The 14,210-nt window shown below is 42.6% G+C and overlaps 1 protein-coding gene across 1 annotated transcript; it reads left to right on the forward strand.

Moving 5' to 3' along the window:
- Positions 1-4,268: 4,268 nt before the first annotated feature.
- Positions 4,269-13,842, forward strand: LOC118368895 (microfibrillar-associated protein 3-like). The gene is made up of 4 exons (XM_035753359.2): positions 4,269-4,533; positions 5,356-5,776; positions 11,402-11,697; positions 11,896-13,842. The coding sequence occupies exons 2-4, from the start codon at positions 5,503-5,505 to the stop codon at positions 12,562-12,564; spliced, it is 1,239 nt and encodes a 412-aa protein (XP_035609252.1). The 5' UTR covers positions 4,269-4,533; positions 5,356-5,502; the 3' UTR covers positions 12,565-13,842.
- The last annotated feature ends 368 nt before the right edge of the window (positions 13,843-14,210 follow it).

Raw genomic sequence — 14,210 nt, forward strand, 5'->3', positions numbered from 1 at the left:
TACTGTATATTCCTTTTCCATGGTCAAGTTCTCAAAGGTTGGTAGTACCTTACATTATTGCTCAGTGGGGGCTGGTGAGAAGTCTCGCATGACTACCAAAACATTCAAATGTAGCTGGCCAGCGTGCGCACGAGATTTGGTTATTGGTGTAGAGATTGTCGTGACTTCTACATTTGACTACTACACCCTGGCCTGGTATATTTATTTTTATTTTTATATATATATATATATATTTATTGTCGTGACTTCTACCTTTGACTACTACACCCTGGCCTGGTTCTCAGTCTCCTATCTCGATTTCTCCCTTTCGCTCTATCTCTCTCTCCATCTCCCCTCTCCAGCTCATTGTGTCCCAACTGCTGCATGGCTGGGGTCAGGATGGTGTCCTCAACAACATAGATGGGTAGGTCAAAGGTCATACCAATGTCACCTGAATAAATAACACACCTACAGATGTAGGGTCTTAATTTGATCACCCTGTTGTTTCAGGAAATTCACACAAGCATTGATATTTAACCCTTTCTCCTATGCTGAGTCTCCTCCTACACATCTGAACAGCCAATACATCTCTGTTGCTAGACAGAACCTTAGTGATATCTGTTCTCCCTCACTTCATCTGACCTGACCTCTAACCCAAAGTTCTCACTCCTCCCCAACTCACGGCTGTCATGGTGACTAGTTCCAGGCTGTGTCTCTTCTCCTCCCAGAGGATCCCTCCTATAGGATCCCTGATGGCTAACAACAACATATCCCGACATAATGTAAACGTTATACATTACCCTCTCTCCCTCAGTGACATGAATAAGTATGTTTCATATTCTCAGAACACAATGTTTAGCGATGTTGGATCTGTATTGCTAGGCAGGAAACTAAGTGATATGGGCCATAAACTTTTCTTTCTCCCTTAACGTGACCTGACCTGACCTGGACCCCCTTCATCATTAATCCATGGCTCTCTCCCCTTATCAATGCCTGCCACGGGATTGCTTTTCCTATTCTCAGGACCTTCCCCTACAGATAACCCTTCACCTCTGGCATAGCCCCTCGGCTATGGCACCCCTCAGGTCTCTATTACAACTAATGATTAATAATTATTAAAGTTCAGAAATCCAAACCCATCAAAGCCTAACATTATGATAAAGCCATCACATAACACAGTGCTAGGAGCTTGTTAAAAGGTTATAACTAAAAAAGTCTATAGAGAAATTAGCGTTTTGCTAAAGGCATAATACAAGAAACAATCCCTGCACCCAGACCCAACCATTCTGTTTCTCTTTCCTGTGTGTGTGTGTGTGTGTGTGTGTGTGTGTGTGTGTGTGTGTGTGTGTGTGTGTGCGTGCGTGCGTGCGTGCGTGTGTGTGTGTGTAGATGTGACAGAGTGGCGCACTCCAGCTGCAGGCATGTTCCTGTGGATCAAACTGAAGGGCATTGCAGACACCCAGCATCTAATCATTTAGAAAGCTCTGGAGGAGAAGGTGCACACACAAACAAACACACGCACACACCTTACCTCAGGCTCACCACAGCTGACACATACACTGACTAAACTAATACAGCCTGTTTGACTGAATGAGATTATGCTTGGGGTTCTAAAATTGTCCATTTATACTGAAGTCATGCATCTTTGAGAGGTTCCTGTCATTAAAATGATCTATATTTTGGATATTAAGGACAGGTTGGCTACAGGTAACCCTACTGTGTGTCTTGTGCTATTTGGTTGTCTAGGTTTCTAGTTCTACTCATGCATCATGATCAGCAGCAGGAGGTTTGCAGGGCGGGGCTAGTGTTGTCAGGAATAGGATGTGGGATAGGATGGAAAACAGCCAGTATTCACCAAGGCAAACGGATTTAAAAACCCACCGTTTCCCCTCCCACACGAGAACACTCCAAATCCACTCCGATTGGTCTGTTTCTATGTGAAAATAGCAGGGAACACTTTCAGATTTTATTTTATAATCTAACATGCGGGATTTTCCCTCACAGCACGAAACAATTTAAGCTTTTTGCAGTAGATTATTAGGCTTGTTATGTGCAGAGTGGGACTGGGAGAGGAAGAAACAAAGCACAACTCTAATATCAGCACACAGAATCTATAAGCAGCAGTTTTAAGACACATAATTCTGAGCTTCAAGATAAGTGTGTGTGTGTGTGTGTGTGTGTGTGTGTGTGTGTGTGTGTGTGTGTGTGTGTGTGTGTGTGTGTGTGTGTGTGTGTGTGTGTGTGTGTGTGTGAGAGTGTGAGGGCAAATGGAGTCTCCGGGCTATGATATAAGTTCATCACCACACCATCACCACAGTTTTGGCTCTGTCATGAGATTTGGTATGTAGGTCCTGGTGTGTTGAATATTGTCTGTTGTCCTAGATGTTGCTCGTCCCTAGAGGTGTATTCATGATCAACAGCTCAGACCCTTGTCCTTATGTCAGAGCGGCCTTCTCCCTCTCCACACCGCAACAGATCGGTGAGGTGAAGAAACACACACACAGACACACACGCACACTTGAATTCAATAAATGAGTAATACATATATCTTCTCTCTCTTTTTACATTGGCTTTCAAGAGGCTCTGCACTCATCAAGGAAGCTTTGTAAGGAGTACTTCAGATAACAAAAATATTAACTATTTTCATTGACGGAGATATATATATATTTCAAATACTGTACACTAATTCATACTTGAATCACAGAGACGCTAACTTACCTCGGACAAGATACGCATTTTGCCTTGGAGATAACTGTAAATGTAATCACCATGTGGCAGACATCAGCCTAGTTTAGTAGCTAGCACTGTGTAACTCTGTTAACATCTTTGCAACTAAATCAGCATTATTTGAGCCAAGCATTTCTGAACAAAAAAATATTAATTGTTTTAAAATGTTTTTCTAACTTGAGAGGCACCTCGGCAGCTGGCCATGTGTTTGTGTTTCATCTGAAGCAACCCCTATGTCTCACTCCTGCTTAGAATTGAATTTGCTGTTCATTGAAACTCTGCTGTGTATATTTATTGGGAAATTAACACTTTTTCCACAATATCAACGCTTGCTAATGCGAGATAGCTAGGGTTATGGATTAATGAATGGAGTCTTTTAATAGCATGTGTCCATTTCAGAGATTGATTCATGCTTTTAAAGCACCGACAAGGTCGGTCAATAATCCACTCCGGAAGGCAGATATGACCTACTTGCGTTGAGCCAAACAGTTTGTTATTTTTACCTGAACTTTATACGCTCTCTTTAAACTACAACCGTTTGTGTGTGAGTGTGTGGAGAGAGAATGTGTGAAGAGAGTGTGCCTGCAATGTATACAGTAAGCTACTGATAGCATTGATTTAATGTGTTTGTATCCTAGTTAATATAATAATAATATAATAATAATAATAATATATGCCATTTAGCAGACGCTTTTATCCAAAGCGACTTACAGTCATGTGTGCATACATTCTACGTATGGGTGGTCCTGGGAATCGAACCCACTACCCTGGCGTTACAAGCGCCATGCTCTACCAACTGAGCTACAGAGAGGGATAGATGGAGAGAGAGAGGGATAGATGGAGAGAGAGAGGGATAGATGGAGAGAGTAGTTATTTTGCCTATTCAAATTAGTCGTGTTCTGAATACAACTCATCTCATTGGTCATTTATATATACAAAGGGAAGGCCGAGGATTAAATAGAACCACATTTGGCCTCTTCGTCAGTCTTCAGGACTGTAGTTACATCCATCAGATTGAACAATGCAGTGGTTGATGATGGAAAACTGCCTGGATCTCAGAGAGAGTGAGACACTGGCCTCTGTTTACTGTCTGGAGAACTGTATGTTAATGTACTAGACTTCATAGAAAGACAAAGGGCAGACACAAAGCAGTAAGCCCTAAATGTAGCCTACAGTTTAGTTCATAAATGCACTTCATTCATTCATGAAAAAACGACATGTTTTAGTTGCTGTGTTTTAGTTCTTGGAAGAAGCTTGGGCTCCCGAGTGGCACAACAGTCTAAGGCACTGCATCTCAGTGCTAGAGGTGTCACTACAGACCCTGGTTTGATTCCAGGCTGTAGGCGGTGCACAATTGGCACAGTGTCTGGGTTTGGCCAGGGAATTTGTTATTAACAAGCTTGCCTATTTAAATAAAAAATAAAAAGAAGTGATGGTGTTCTTTTCAATTATTGCAACAAAAAAAAATTGGTAAAAAAATAAATATCATACTTTTCTAGCTACATTTAATTCCACTAATGACACATTCATGATTGCCATGTGCACCCCTTCAGGTCGGATCAAATAAAGTTGGTGCGTTGCCAATGACCGTCCTAGTTTTCTTGCTGCTTGCTTGTAATTTGACTAGGGTAGGGAAGCTGAACGCTGCAGCGAACGAATGTTGTGTCAAGCCGCCAGCTGAGCAAAAGACAAGAGATTTGAGGATGTCGAATAAATAGCGGAACGCAGCGGTGTCCGAAAGACAGACGGCGTTCTCCTTCTTAACCGCATAACGATAAAACATCTTTAGTAACTAGCTCCGCAAACATAACAGTGGACGACTATTGTGTAAGTATGCAATCAGATGTTGGAAAACGTTATTAATCGAGATAGCGTTATCGTTAGCTATGAAGATGGTTAGCTACTAACGTTAGCATTCATCATTCCCTGTAGCTAGTAACGTTACTAGCTACAGTAACGGTTGATTATTTTTCTGTTAGATAGCTAACGTTACTACATTAAACATTACATTTAACTAGCGAACTATACTAGGCGAGCTACTTGGCCGTTTAGCTATATCAAAGAAGCTAGCTAGTTAGCCAACCCGTTGTGTTAGATTGCTAGCAAGCCTCCGCTATTTTGCATCCAGACCAATATTAGCTTACTATTGCAAATAGCCCAGAATAGCTAGCTAGGTTAGCTACTTTTTTTGCATTCAAATTGTCGGTCAAATAAATATATTTATACTACTAACTAACAGCATTTATTGTTATCAAGCAACTGATTTTAGACAATACGTTAGGCCTAACGTTAGCTAATAAAAATAGACCGAAAATAAATATTATGTAGGCGTCAATATTATTATAATTCTATCATGTCTGTAACATTGCAGCTCTATGTTGTAACAATGCATTAACAGATACTGTTGCTGTAACGACAATATTACATTCATTGTTGGCTTTACAGTAAAAAAAAAAAAACGTATTGTATTTGGTAGTGTTTCTTTGTTGTTGTCGGAGTCAAAGACTATTGGGTCGGGGAGTCATTTACCAACCGAAGGTCCCTGGCCTTATCTTTTGGTTCAGCAGAGAAATCATTACTATCTAAACAAACCAACTGTTCAGAATGTTCATGAGTGCTTTTCTTTCTTTAATTGTTTCCCTCTTCCAGTGGAATGCTTCAAGATTTGGAGCAGAATACCAAATTGCCTTTCATTACCGCAATCAGGAGATAACCAGTATGTGTTGAACATGAAGACGCGAGTGGCATGACAAACTATCCTCGGGGGAAAGCCACCGTCAGGAAGAAGGGGAAAAAATGACTCGGTCAAGTGGCTACGGTTTTAGCCTCTTGCTACTGTCCACTATCAGCCTTTACACCGCCGGGGTTCTATCGGCGGTTTCAGATAGAAACAGCACAGAAAACGGCACGGTGGCAGATGGTGGATTTGTCCCCCTGGTGTTCTCGAAAGTAAGCCAGATCATCGCCCGCGAAGGTAACTGCGCGCTGATTGATTGCAACGTCACTGGAGAGCCTGTACCGAATATACAGTGGTTCAACTCGCATGGAGACCTGCTGGACACGGAGACAAGTAAGTCAAGCTAATTGAATGTACAGTTATCAATAATGTCCTTGATGTGGCTTTAGCCACAGAATCAGCAGCTCTCAACACCAAGTTGAACTGCCAGTGTCCGGCATTACCATTCAAGTTCTATTTCAATAATAAGGCATTATGAAATAAATCGTGTGACTATGCAGACCGTCTGACGCAGAGGATGACAGGCATTAACACAAACTGTCATGAAAAAAGCTAGAATTATGTTTTATAGTTAAAACCGCCTCAATCTCTGTAAACTACTGACTAAATCCCTCTGTATTTAAGTTTTTGTATGGCCAAAGGGCAGCATTTGTAGACTACAGTAAAAAAAAAAAGTGTGCTGTGTACAACGGAGGGAGGAAGAACAGAGAGGGGTGGGGGGATTTCATAGGAAGGTCACATTGAGTAGTTGCATTATGACAGACTATGATGATATATATATATATATAAGGGGGATTATTTGCTGCGATTATGCAATGCCAACCCAGCAGATAAGCATAATCATACACCAAAGCCATGATGATAACAAACCAAACAAGCTGGTCTGTCCCCTCTTTTTTTTTTCAAAACCTCAGAGTTAAAAAGTTACAGCCACTACTTAACTTCAGATACTAGATAAAGTACATAATATTGCTGGCATTGATAGGATACTATTGTCGTAGATTACAACTGAAAGAGAAAACAATCTACTGGTACCTATATGGAGGCAGATCGGTGGTCACTGCCACTACCTAACTGTTTGTAGATACATAATACAGTATTGAGCTGAATATAGGTCTTAAAAGAGGGAGGTTGTTAGTAAATATGAATGGCATCGGATAGTATACTAATAGGAGATTGAAAGGTAGGGGACTGGTAGGATACTAACAGGTAGGGGACTGGTAGGATACTAACAGGTAGGATATTAATAGGATAATAAAAGGTAGGAAACTAATAGGATACTAACCGGTAGGAGGATCCAATTAGCATACTAACAGGTAGAATACTAGTGGATAGAATTATCAGGTAGGATACTATCAGGCAAGAGATTAACAGGATTCTAACAGGCAGGAGACTAACAGGATACTAGTAGGATCCTAACAGGCGGGAGGGGGTAAGGAGGAGGTAATAGGATACTAACAGGTGGAAGGAGGTAATAGGATCATCCTAACAGGTGGGAGGAGGTAATAGGATACTAACAGGTGGAAGGAGGTAATAGGATACTAACAGGTGGAAGGAGGTAATAGGAGGATACTAACAGGTGGGAGGGGGTATTAGGAGGATACTAACAGGTGGGAGGGGTAATAGGAGGATACTAACAGGTGGGAGGGGGTAATAGGATCATCCTAACAGGTGGGAGGGGGTAATAGGATCATCCTAACAGGTGGGAGGGGGTAATAGGATCATCCTAACAGGTGGGAAGGGGTAATAGGATCATCCTAACAGGTGGGAGGGGTAAATGAGGATACTAACAGGTGGGAGGGGGTAATCGGGGGATACTAACAGGTGGGAGGGGGTAATCGGGGGATACTAACAGGTGGGAGGGGTAATAGGAGGATACTAACAGGTGGGAGGGGGTAATAGGAGGATACTAACAGGTGGGATGAGGTAATAGGAGGATACTAACAGGTGGGAGGGGTAATAGGATCATCCTAACAGGTGGGAGGGTAATATGATCATCCTAACAGGTGGGAGGGGGTAATAGGAGGATACTAACAGGTGGGAGGGGGTAGTAGGGGGATACTAACAGGTGGGAGGGGGTAATAGGAGGATACTAACAGGTGGGAGGGCGTAATAGGATACTAACAGGTAAGATATTAATAGGATACTAACAGGTAAGATATTAATTGGATACTAACAGGTAAGATATTAATTGGATACTAACAGGTAAGATATCAATAGGATACTAACATGTAGCATACTAACAGGTAGGATACTAATAGCATACTAACAGGTAGGATACTAATAGGATAATTTCTTTCATTCAGTCCTAATCTATCTGCTATATGTGGAGGCAGATTGGAAAGAGAAAAGAGGAGATTGGGGGGAGTTGAGAAAAGATGTAGAGAGAATACTGTCTATGTAGAAAAGATGTAGAGAGAATACTGTATGTAGAAAAGATGTAGAGATAATACTGTCTGGGTAGAAAAGATGTAGAGAGAATACTGTCTGGGTAGAAAAGATGTAGAGAGAATACTGTATGTAGAAAAGATGTAGAGAGAATACTGTCTGGGTAGAAAAGATGTAGAGAGAATACTGTCTGGGTAGAAAAGATGTAGAGAGAATACTGTCTGGGTAGAAAAGATGTAGAGAATACTGTCTGTCTGGGTCTAAGCTTTTAACCGTGTGAGTCACCTGCTATAAAACAGGAATGCTAAATGAGCATTGCGGGTTCCATTTTGAACAGACCTGTTGGAACTTGCTCTGGCACAACAATCATTATTGAACCACTAGGGCCTGTTACCTGTAGCATGCAAACAACATTATTACATTTGTCAATGTTTAGATTGATGTTTGTTGTGGTCATAGCTGGGGCTATTTTACTCATGGATGACGGTGAGCCAGTCAGTAGAAGACTTCATGCTCCACAAGGCTCTGTCACAGACCTGTTATGACATACACAACAGTTGTTTCTTCCCTGTTGCGCATTACTTTTCTTTTATAGCTGTCAACACCTGTTTTTTAGAGAGCTTTTGCTTTCCACACACTGACGTACTTTCGAAGGAAGCCTTGAAACACTTCACACGGGGGCAGGGGTGTATACGCTTAGTCTCTCTAGTCTCATGGAATTAAATTGATGTCCAGGTTCCCCGGTACATTTCCTTTACGCATTCAGTTTTTTTAGAGACACGACAGAGAGGCTGGAGGCTTGATGGATTTAAGTGTGTGGGAAGCGAAGGTGTGTGTGTACTAGTCTATTCATGCTCTGTCTTAAGCCTAACACTACTCGCCTCCAGAATTGGTTTCATGTTCTCTCGCATTCTGTGATAGACTCTCTCTTTCTGAGTCACCCACCCACTCAGGATGAGCTGTCAGAATCTGGAGAGAGAGAGAGATGCGAAGTCATCCATCCATCCACTGTCTCACCACATGCCTACGTACGTTGATGTTCTAACGCAATGTCAGATGATGCCACTTCATGCAGCGACAGGAGAATAGTGGTCAATGTAGACCATGGTGAAATATAGCCGGGATGACATTTATACTGAACAAAAAATATAAACACAACATTAAAGTGCTGGTTCCATGTTTCATGAGCTGAAATAAAAAGAATCCCAGAAATGTTCCATAAGAACAAATATTGTATTACTCTCAAGTTTTGTGCACAAATTTGATTACATCCCTGTTAGTGAGCATTTCTCCTTTCCCAAGATAATCCAACCTGAAAGGTGTGGCATATCAAGAAACTGATAAAAGAGCATGCTCATTACACAGGTGCACCTTGTGCTGGGGACAATAAAATGCCACTCTAAATTGTTCAGTTTTGTCACGCAACACAATGCATAGATGTCTCAAGTTTTGAGGGGGCGTGCGATTGCCATGCTGATTGCAAGGATGTCCACCAGAGCTGTTGCCAGATAATTTAATGTGAATTTCTCTACCATAAGCTGCCTCCAACATTGTTTTAGAGAATTTGGAATTACGTCCAACTGGCCTCAGAACTGCAGACCAGATGTAACCACGCCAGCCCAGGACCTCCACATCTGGCTTTTCACCTGCAGGATTGTCTGAGACCTGCAACCGGACAGCTGATGAAACTGAGGAGTATTCATTACTCCTGTATTCTGATTGTCTGGGCTGGCACCCCAGTGGGTGGGCCTCTACCCAGTCATGTGAAATCCATAGATTAGGGCCTAATTTATTCATTTATTTAAATGTACTGATTTCCTTATATGAATTGTAACTCAGTAAAATTGTTGCATGTTGCGTTAATATTTTTGTTCAGGATATTTAGCCTTGATAGGTATAACAAAAGAGTTTCTTAATAAATTGGATATTATACCAAGATTAGTTGTATCAGCAGTAGCCTAGTAGTAATGGAAGACGAACCAATTTCGACAGTCGACAGATGTTTGTAACACGCTTTAATGTGTGGCTGGCTACTTCCTTGGTTCAACATTTACATGATAGCTTGTTTGTACGTGTTCCGCTCCAGGCGTTTGTCTCCCTGTTCACCAGCAAGCACCACATGGTATTTTCCCAGACTGAATGCAGCTTCCCTCAGCCCCACTCTCTATTTAAATATTGACCAGTCTACATCCCAAACGGCACCCTATTCTCTATTCACCTTGTCATCCCCAGGTTGAAGCTTCGGAAACAGGACCTTCTCCAGGTTTGCTCCTAGGTTCTGGAACTCCCTCCCTCTAGCCATCTGGGACTCGGCGTTTATCACTATCTTTGTCCCTCCTATAGCCCCACCTCTTTGAAAAGGCCTACCCTTTCCCTTCTTTGAGCCCAACCCTCTCTTTATTCTTGTTTTGACTCCTGTTTTCTTTTTAATTTCTATACATTTTAAAGCGACATTGGGTCCTTGAAAAGCACTACAAAGGCCCATTTATTATGATTAAGTCGCACTACTTTTAACCAGAGCCCTATAGGCCCTGATCAAAAGTAGTGCACTAAATAGGGAATAGGGTGCCATTTGGAATGGAGAATTTTAAATAAACAAGGAACAAAACGCATCGTACTGTGACACTGTATTTTGAAAGTTCTATATCTAGAAAACTTGATTGTTGACATGCAACATGTTTTTGGACTGTATCAACAGTGGACGAATGAAACAAAGATGGTTTCTCAGTAACTAATAAAAAGGAAGACTGGTCCGCTTCGGGGGGTTCGAGGATTCCAATCCAAAGTATGTTTAAAAATAGCTGGTTGCTGGATTGCAGGCTCGAGGACAGTCCTGCAGTTGGCATAATATTATCACTCAATAATATCAATTATGCAACCTAATGAATCGCTATTTGTTGCAATAAATTAATTACAGGAGTCCTTTATAGGCCTAGATTATGGGGGATAATGAATGAATCGAGCTCTGTGCCAAAAACATGCATTTCATTAGTGGCCTAGCCTGATTCCAAAAGTAACGTGATGAGGGAGAGCTATAAAGTGGCTTCAGGACCCAAGAAGTACAGTGGAAGCATAAAAATAGAACGATTTTAGAATTTGGGGGTGGGGGGGTTGAATGGGAATTTCTATTAATTTTCTTTCTATGCAGTGCAAACCCAAAGGCCTTCTCAGAAAGCATGGTAGCTAGCTATAAAAAGCTGTTGCATGTGACTGTCTTGGAAAAACTAGTAGATACCTTCCCGTCTAGCATAGCCTGGGCCTGGCTGCTGTCTTTGCAACCAGGAAATGCATATTGCACTAACCTTGAATCATACGAGGTTGGTGGCACCTTAATTGGGGAGAACGGGCTCGTGTTAATGGAATGGCATCAAACACATAGTTCTATGGTATGATATTTCTTTCTGTAGCAATGTATCATGAGCTGTTCTAGTTAAGTCTGTCCTTTACCATTGTTAATGTGAAAAACCTACAGTTGGTTTGGGTGAATTTTGGGTTTAATTGGTGGGGACCGATTTTGAAGCTACAGTCCTCTAAATGACTGTCTCGGTCTGTCTCCTTCTCCTCCGAAAGGTGACAAGTGGTTGCTGACGGACGATGGCATCCTCAACATCACAGAGATCACATTCGCCGACCGTGGCAAGTACACATGCATGGCGTCCAACGTGCACGGCAGCGCCAACTGCACGGTGACCATGCGCGTGGTCCTGCACAGCGGGGACCTGGGGGCCTACTACGTGGTCGTGTGCCTCGTCACCTTCACCATCATCATGATCCTCAACATCACGCGCCTCTGCATGATGAGCAGCCACCTGAAGAAAACTGAGAAGGCCATCAACGACTTCTTCCGCACTGAGGGCGCCGAGAAGGTTTGTGTCGCATTTGGCTATACTTGTGAGGACCGTACAAAGACATAGCTAGTAACTTTGTGGGTGGGTGAGTGAGTGTGTAACTGTTTTGAATGTACATAGGTGATGTTTTTAATAAAATAAGAATCAAAACATTTCCATCCATGATAATTAATGTCCAATAAAGTTAAATTCCAATCTATTCTCTCCTATTTAAAGCTCCAGAAGGCGTTTGAAATCGCCAAGCGTATCCCCATCATCACGTCAGCCAAGACCCTGGAGCTGGCCAAGGTGACCCAGTTCAAGACCATGGAGTTTGCCCGCTACATCGAGGAGCTGGCCCGCAGCATCCCGCTGCCCCCGCTCATCATGAATTGCCGCACCTTCATGGAGGAGATCCTGGAAGTGGTGGGGGTTGAGGAGATGAGGCACACGTTCCTCCGACAGGCCCCAGAGGGGCACCACATGGGCGGGGCATTGGGATGCCGGGCGGTCCTGGTGCAGGGGGCCCTGGTCGGGGTGGGGCCCGGCGACGTCTTCACCATCCTCCGGGAGAGAGAGAGGGAGCGAGAGAGGGAGCGTTCTGGATCCCCTGCAGCGGATTCTGACGACGCGTCGTTGCACGAGCAGCCTCAGCACATCGCCATCCAGGTGTCCATCCACCCCCCGCTGCCCATGGAGGCCCCGGCTCTGGCCGAGGCCACGCCTTCATCTCCTCCGCCATTGGCTCCCCTGCACCTAGAGGAGGAGCAAGAGGAGCAGGGTTCCGAGCCGGAGCAGGAGCCAGTGGAGGAGGCGGCATTGGGGGTGGAGCTGGAGGGGGAGCCAGATCCAGAGGTTACTACTAAGCTACAGCCTGGTCAGGTGATTTACGAAAGCTATGTGTAAACAACAGGAGGGGAAAAAAGAATGGGATGAACGATCCTGTCCTATGCATTTCCCTCCCCCACCCTCAAAAACATAGAATATGTCAAGAAAAGGTCATTTTATTTCACTTCTCAACAGAACTAGTTTAAAACTGGAACCTAGATACTACGTATGTAGGTCCATCTGGATTATATTCTAATAACCTAGTCTGGATTCCAATAAATCAACTTGATAAGACATTGAGTATAATCATCATCCTTCATGCTTATGGATCTTCATGTTGAATATATTGTGGCTGGAGAGGATAACCAACAAGCGATATGCGTAAGTATAAAGCATTGTAAAGGGCCATTTAATTAGTATTAGTAAGCAGACGAAAGAGCTGTTTGTTTTTTCGTTTCAAGCATTTCCTCAATCGATTTCAGGAAGAAAAAAAACGATCGACTTGTTGACGGTTATGCTTTTATCTCTTTGCAGTATTATTCCGTTTTATGATAAATTCATCAATTAGCTCTTCAAGCTGACATTGTGCAAATCACTGTTACTAAACAGACCACCAAGGCTTCTTTTGTTTCAGCTTGAAAAGACTGCACATTATCCTACCACTGTTACAACCAACCGACCTGAAGTTTCAGTGTCATGTTATAGTACGTCAAATGCATGCTGGACTCTGAGAAAAAATATGGATTTGAAAGTGTGGTCTATAGTCAAATTTAGTCAGTTAAACTCTATACAAGTGATTTATATATACTGATATAACTTCTGTAACGGCTGAATTATTGGATCACGAATAATATTTCAGGGGATGATTGAAGACCTAGATGTTTCAGGCCTTCTGGTCTGTGATGCACGTAATTAACAATTGCATAGCCACTATAGCCTTCTAGTGTGGTTCATTGAAACATTTTGAGAAATGACATTTATTATTATTATGATGCCCCTGTGGTGTTTTGACTTCCTAGATGTTAGACGTTTTACAATGTTGCCGCCTTTATACGGTCTGTGTTTCCAATATTTCCATCTTATTTTCTCCCATTTCCTTTTTGTAATATGTGAATTTTCTTATCTCGTTTTAATTGGGTCTCAAACCCCAGCCTCCTTCCTCTCTGTACGTGTTTGAAATTAGAGGCTTCATTGACAGTCTGATGCATGTGAAATGAGTGCGACGTATTGGGATTAGTCTTTTAACAGGACTAAAATACTTTATCTGCTTAATAGTCTGGGTGGGGGTTGATGTTGCTCTGCTTTAAATTATGCTCTCTTTTTTTGAAGTGAAAATAAAATCTGTGTGTTACCATGGTTTCCTCCAGTTTGGTTTGAATTGTGCAGTAACAAAACATTATGGGCCATCCTAGGCCTCTCCCTCCCTCGCTCTTTCTCTGAGGACCAAGGACACCTAATCGTCACCTGATTCATTCCCCCAATCAGCCTCGCCGGCTCCCACTACACCAAAACAAAAGGCACCCATTTTGTTCTTGTAACCATAGTTTTGGTGGTCATTATAGATGGGTCGCAAGCTAGCAAGAAACCATTTGTTTTAGCTCACTGCTCATCTTGGCAGGAAGGAATGTTCAAGGGAAGCAAACTAACCTAAGCATGCGTAATGTGACGCATACCGAGGGCAGTGTGCACACACGCATAGAAATAGCCCAGTGGATGTTAAAAGG

The sequence above is a fragment of the Oncorhynchus keta genome, chromosome 35, assembly GCF_023373465.1.
Source record: "Oncorhynchus keta strain PuntledgeMale-10-30-2019 chromosome 35, Oket_V2, whole genome shotgun sequence".
NCBI classification, from domain to species: Eukaryota; Metazoa; Chordata; class Actinopteri; order Salmoniformes; family Salmonidae; genus Oncorhynchus; species Oncorhynchus keta.